Source organism: Dipodomys spectabilis, unplaced genomic scaffold (assembly GCF_019054845.1).
Source record: "Dipodomys spectabilis isolate Male_0828 unplaced genomic scaffold, ASM1905484v1 ptg000297l, whole genome shotgun sequence".
Classification (NCBI taxonomy): domain Eukaryota; kingdom Metazoa; phylum Chordata; class Mammalia; order Rodentia; family Heteromyidae; genus Dipodomys; species Dipodomys spectabilis.
This window is the reverse complement of record NW_024870974.1, coordinates 10,723,027-10,729,654: the sequence shown is the minus strand read 5'-3', so window position 1 is coordinate 10,729,654 and position 6,628 is coordinate 10,723,027. Positions and strand designations below refer to the sequence as shown.

Genomic DNA, 6,628 nt, shown 5'->3' with positions numbered 1-6,628 from the left:
ATCATTGAGACTCTTATCTCCAGTTTACCAGCAAAAGGTGGAACTTGAGGTACAGCTCAAGTAGTAGAGTGTCAGACTTGGGGCTGGAGAGCTTTGGGAAAAAAGCTTAACGGCTGAATTCAAGACTTAGTACCACTTGTTCTCACTTGTTTAAACAAGTGAGAAAAAAAATAACTATTAAGATTCTTTATTCTTGGGGCTGGGAATGTAGCTTAGTGGTAGAGTGCTTGCCTAGCATGCAGGAAGCCCTGGGTTTGAATCCTCAGTACCACATAAACAGAAAAGGCTGGAAATGGTGCTGTGGCTCAAGTGGTAAAGTACTAGCCTTGAGCAAAAGAAGCTCAGGGACAGTGCCCAGTCCCTGAGCTCAAGACCCAGCACTGGCAAAAAAAAAAAAAAAGGTTCCTTATGCTTTAAAAATTTTAGCAAAGACTCTGTTTTAGTATAATATAGGTAAAGTAGGGCAAAATAGAAAAGGGAAATATTTCCTGCTGCCCATGAAGCAGGTAAAGATTCTCTTTAAAATTCTCAAGATTTGGGGCTGGGAAGGTGGCTCAGTGGTAGAGTGCTTGCCTTGCATGCATGAGGCCCTGGGTTCGATTCCTCAGCACCACATAAGCAGAAAAAGCTGGAAGTGGCACATTGGCTCAAGTAGTAGAGCACTAGCCTTGAGCTGAAGAGAGGGACAGTGCTCAGGCCCAGAGTTCAGGCCCCATGACCGAAAAAAAAATAATTCTCAAGATTCAGCTGGGTGGGGTTGGGAGGGGGGCCTGGGAGGTCAGGAATGGTAAGGGAAAACTAAGGAGGCAACAGTGCTTGATAAGAAATGTACTCATTTCGGTATTTTCACAATTAAAAACATATTAATACTTTTAAAAAGAGATTCAGCTAAACTTGGCGGCTCTTGCTTGTAATCCTAGAGACTCAGGAGGCTGAGATCTGGGAATCAAGGTTCAATGCCAGCCCAGGAAGAAAGGCCTTGCGACTCTTATCTCCAATTAACCAACCAAAAACTGGAAGTGGAGCTGTGGCTCAAAATGGTAGAATTCTAGCCTTGAGAAAAATGCTCAGTGCCTCACAGTAGACCAAAAGGAAAAAAAAAAAAAATTCAACGCAGAACTACACCACCATTCACTCAATATAGACTATAGCGAAGTCAGATTTATAATAGGAAACACATGGTGCCATTTATTCTCGTTGTGCTAATTATCATCGTCCTTTGGAACCGTCCCTGTAGGTAATAAACCTGGAGTAGCCGATGCAGAAGCAGAACAATCCCATCCTTCGAACTAGGAAAGAGGCGGGTACCGGTTACCATGACAACAGCGCGCCGGAGAGCCTTCTTTCCGCCTTCCATCGGGAAGAGAAAGGATGGAGGGGGAGGGGGAAGAGGAAAAAAAAGGCCTGGGCTGCGCGTTACGTCATCACTACGCGCTGGGTAACGTTCTCGGTGCTGTTTTGGAAAGTCCCATCCCGGCTACCGTCGATTCGGACCGAGGGATTTACTGTTATTATTATTGTTATTTATCTTTTGCACCTCTGTTACTTGGTGCGGAGGCTGCGAGACGGTAAGTATTTTAAAGACACGCTCTCACACACACACACACACAAGGAGCTCCCGGGCCGCGAGAGTCTCGGGGGAGTCCCGGCTGCGGGCAGCTTCCTCTCAGCTGGGGCCGCGCCGCGTCGACTTCCGGGCGGGCGCCCGCCAGCTCGGCCTGCGCCGCTCCCCTCGCGGAGCCCTTTGTGTCCCCGCCGAGCCGAGGCGCGGGCCCCGGCGGCTCGTCTCGGGGTCCGCGGGCACCGTGCGTGCGGGCGGCGTCCGTGTGTCCGGGCGGGCGGGCGCGGGGCCCGCCGGGGGCGGGGCGGACTCGCCGCCGGGGCCGGGGGTAAGCGGAGGCTGCACGCGGCTCGGCGCGCGGCCCGGCCAGGGCGGCGGGCGGCGGGGGCGGGTGGCGTGGGCAGCCGTGGTGGGCATTGAAAAACAAATAAAAGATTCCCCCACCCCCCCATCCCCCGGCCCACCTTCCGATCGGGAGGGCCTAACAATGAAGGCCACCCCATCCCCGGCCCCGAGGACCGCTGGCACGTCTTGCAGACACCCCGTCTTTATTCTCTGGGAATGGGGTGCTGTGGCTTTGTGTATTGCATATTCACATTCTCTCTCTCTCTCTCTCTGTCTCGCTTTTCCCTCTTTTGATTTTTTTTATTACATTTCCCCCCCTCCATGCAGATAGTTCATTTAAAGACCCCCAAGCACCTCCCCTCCCCCCTCTCCACCGGGGTGCTGTTAACCTGCCAATATGAATCTTTTCAACCTGGATCGTTTTCGCTTTGAGAAAAGGAATAAGCTTGAGGAACCTCGTGAGACCACCCCCCAGCCATCCCAGCCCGGCCCTTCTTCACCAATTTCTCTTAGTGCCGAAGAGGAGAATGTTGAACGGGAAGTTAGCAGGGCAAACACCCCCGATTCAGATATAACTGAGAAAACAGGTGAGTGTATAACGGTTGCACACTGGCGTAGCGTTCAAGGGCCGCGTTTCAACGTGGAAAGGCGGGAGGGGATCCTGATGGAGGCTGCGGTACGACACAAGGATGCATTGTCTTCCCGTTTTGTCCTTTGAAATAGAGCATAGATAGTGTGGCAGGCACTGTGTACCTCCAACTGAGCGCCCTCATTCTTTGTGGCCTCACCTTTATATAAGTTCTTGGGATGTGGCCCAATGATGTCAAGTTGAAAGCAGGGTTTAAGGTCATCCATAGGTCAGAATGACTATTGAAGGCATGGAGATGATTCAGTCTTATGGTAGACTCTGAGGCTGTTATTTGGCTACAGGTTTTCATTCATTCCAATAGACCTTCAAACAGATTGATCATTTACTGTGAGCTAGACCTTGATCAGGTGGCAAAAAAAATTCGCTTTCAGAGACTGCTTCCACCGGATCCTTACTAATATTTATTTATTTTTGGTGCAGTTACTGGGGCTTTGAACTCTGGGCCCAGGTGCTGTCCTCTACTACTTGAGCCACAGCTCCATTCATGCTTTTTGGTGATTCATTGGAGATGACTGTCATGGACTTTACTGACCCAGTCTGATTTTGAACCTTGGTCTCAGCCTCCTGAATGAGATTACAGGCCTAAGCCACTGGTGCCCATCCTCCATCTGATTTTATGCAAATGAAAAATTGGTATCCTTCCTGTTGAATGAAACATTTTTAACCTCGCTTAGCAGAATGTTACACACAGAGGTTTTGAGAATAAATCAGAAATGAGGATTTCTGTTCTAATTTTAATTGAACAGTTAATCAGAAGTATATTTTTGAACTTACTATTTTTTTAGGTGTAATGCTAAATGTTCTACAACCTGTCAATTTGTATAATGAAATAAATACTAACGAGAAATAAATAGATAAATGTTAGCCAGGTGCCAGTAGCTCAGGCCTGTAATTTTAGCTACTCAGGAGGCTGAGATCTGAGGATTACATTTGAAGCCAGCCTGGGCAGGAAAGTCCATGAGGCTTTAAAAAAAAAATTTACTTTGTGGTTATTATAGAGGTGATGGGGCTGGGAAGGTGGCTCAGTGGTAGAGCACTTGCCTTGCATGCCTGAGGCCCTGGGTTAGATTCCTCAGCACCACATAAGCAAAAAAGAAAAAACCCGGAAGTGGCGCTGTGACTCAAGTGGTAGAACGCTAGTCTTGAGCTGAAGAGCTGAGGGACAGCGCCCAGACCCAGAGTTCAGGCCCCACAACCGGCCCCCCCCCCCCCAAAAAAAAAAAAATAGAGGTGATGGACAGAGGGCTTACATTTACCTGAGACAGGTACTAAGTACATTTCCTTTCTTACAGTGTTGTCTGTTCCCTCATTCTCTCCTATTCCCTCTCTCCCATCTTCACTCATGGGTTGTATAGTTCACTTTCATCAATGTCTAGTGCACTCCAATGCTTGAGGCTCTTATCGCCAATTAACCACCAGAAAAGGGGAAGTGGTGCTCTGGCTCAAACTGGTTGAGTGCTAGCCTTCAGCAAAAGGACCTTAGGCCAAGACCCAGAGTTCAAAGCCCAGGACTGGCACACACACACACAAACACAAAAACTTTACCTTTGGGGCTGGGAAGGTGGCTCAGTGGTAGAGCGCTTGCCTTCATGCATGAGGCCCTGGGTTCCATTCCTCAGCACCACATAAGCAAAAAGAAAAAAGCCGGAAGTGGCGCTGTGGCTCAAGTGGTAGAGTGCTAGCCTTGAGCTGAAGAGCTGAGGGACAGTGCCCAGGCCCAGAGTTCAGGCCCCATGACTGGACCCCCCCCCCAAAAAAAAAAAAAAAAACCCCAAAAACTTAACGTTGCCTAAAAAATTGGTCAAGTCTTCACCCTTGGTATCTTTTAGTTTGCTATGTACGTCTAATAGATGTAGTACCATATTGCCAGAGTGACAAATTAAAATTGTTGCAATTAGAACTTGATAGATTTATCCCTAGATTGAATTAAGAAGTTACTAAGATTTCTAGAGGCTTTGTCTAAGGACTTCTAAACTTGTCTATACATGCTATAGTAAATGTAGAAGACACCAATAAGTGAAAGGCACAGAAGTCATGTGGTTATTCTTGTAGTGAGTATTTTATTTGGGTAACATAGCTATAATCAATACCAGAACACCAGATACTTTTTTTTTTTTTCCTAGTAGATGTGTTCATCTGTTTCTCTCCTAGTTCAGACAAGGCTGGACTTGGACTCTTGCCTTTGTCCCTCCAGTGAGATTTTGTTTTTTGTGCTGGTCTCAAGGTCTGGGTGCTATCCCTGAGCTTCTTTTGCTCACTGCTAGAGCTCTACCACTTGAGTTATAGCTCTACTTCTGGCTTTTTGGTAGTTTAGTAGAGATAAGAATCTCACAGAGTTTGCTGCCAGGGCTGGCTTGGAACTGTGATTCTCAGCTCTCAGCTTTCTCAGTAGCTAGGATTACAGGTATGAATCTGTAATGAGCCTCTCACTGGGAGCTCCCAGTGAGATTTTAGGTAAGGGCTGCCATTCCTGGCTTTATCTATTTTTTAGTTAACACAGCAGGAACAGTAGGTTGTGGCTATGGAATTTTAAGTCCTTAAAAACCTCTACTTCAAGAAGTGGTGCTGTAGCTCAAGTGGTAGAGCGCTGGCCTTGAGCTGAAGAGCTAAGGGACAGCGCCCAGGCCCAGAGTTCAAGCCCCATGACCGACAAAAAAAAAAAAAAAAAAGAAAAACCTCTACTTCATTGTAGTTAATGTGGGATAGTGACAAAGTGCTTAAAATCTGGGATCAAATTTTTTCCATCCCTGAAAATAAAAACATTTTGTCAGCTGGGTTTCAGTGGAATGTGTAGTTATTTGTCAATATTTGTCATGTGAATTAAAAAATTATTATTGTAAAGATGAAATATAGAGGAGTTACAGTTTTATAAGTCAGATACAGTACATTTCTTTTTTTTTTTTTGCCTGTCATGGGGCCTGAACTCTGGGCCTAGGCACTGTCCTTCAGCTCTTTACCTCAAAGCTAGCACTATACCACTTGAGCCACAGCACCATTTCTGGCCTTTTCTGCTTATGTGGTGCTGAGGAATCAAACCAGGGTCTCATGCATGCAAGACAAGCACTCTACCACTGAGCCACCTTCCCAGTCCCCAGTACATTTCTTTTTGGACAGTGTCACCCCTTTCCTCACTCTCTCCCAGTCTCCACCTACATGTTATATAGTTCATTTTCAACGTAGTATCACTGCTGCATTTGTTTACCCATTTGTCTCCATTTCTGTGTCCTCCCCTTATGAACAAACTGGACAAAAACTAAAACACAAACAGCAATGAAGAAAAAACCTCTTGTTTCCATTTCCTGGAGTTCATGTCGATAAATACTTTATATGATTGGATGCACATAGGCATTGAGCCTTTTGTTCCTAAGAATGTTCATGTAAAAAATTTAATTGACTTTTCCTAAATAGGATATAATTTGTCTTACTGCTTTTTCTTTTCTGTATTGGGATTTCCTTTCAATAGTTTAAATGAAGAAATTGAAGTGGTCATAGGAATGTCTTAACATTGAGAAAAATGAAAATTAAGTTTGTTCCTAGAGTGGTGAGAATTGTACCTTACTAGGAGTGAGTACTTTAAGAACATCATTGTAAAATGACACTGAATTTTTGAGTCTCATACACAAAGGTTAAGTATCCATTACACACTGGATAGATTTCTTTCCAGTGCTGGAGATTGAGCCCAGGGCTTTGCATACGCTAGGCAAGTGCTCTACCACTGAGCCACACCTCCAGCTGTCTAGATTTTGTTAAAATTAATTTATTACTGTTATCAAGGTGATACACAGAGGATAAGTATACTTTCCTTTGTACAGTGTCATGTTTCCTCATTCCCATTACCTCCTATCTCATCTGTGAGTTGTATAGTTCACTTTCATCTGGATAGATTTTTTATTATTATTTTTTCTGGACAGTTTTTATTTTATTTTTATTTATTTATTATTTTTTTTGGGGGTCTGGTCGTGGGGCCTGAACTCTGGGCCTGGGCGCTGTCTCTCAGCTCTTCAGCTCAAGACTAGCGCTCTACCACTTGAGCCACAGCGCCACTTCTGGCTTTTTTCTTTTTGCTTATGTGG

At 45.5% G+C, this 6,628-nt stretch overlaps 1 protein-coding gene across 2 annotated transcripts in view; it reads left to right on the top strand.

Moving 5' to 3' along the window:
• The first annotated feature begins 1,509 nt into the window (after window positions 1–1,509).
• Smarcad1 (SWI/SNF-related, matrix-associated actin-dependent regulator of chromatin, subfamily a, containing DEAD/H box 1) overlaps window positions 1,510–6,628 on the top strand; it is a 58,319-nt gene continuing 53,200 nt past the window's right edge. Inside the window, exons 1-2 of one of the 2 annotated variants that reach the window (XM_042701687.1) lie at window positions 1,510–1,568; window positions 2,234–2,493. In XM_042701687.1, coding sequence (XP_042557621.1) covers window positions 2,304–2,493 — 190 coding nt within the window. In that variant the 5' untranslated portion in view covers window positions 1,510–1,568; window positions 2,234–2,303. Of the gene's footprint in view, window positions 1,569–1,854; window positions 1,890–2,233; window positions 2,494–6,628 lie in introns of those variants that run through there. The other variant, XM_042701688.1, reaches the window with a different exon arrangement.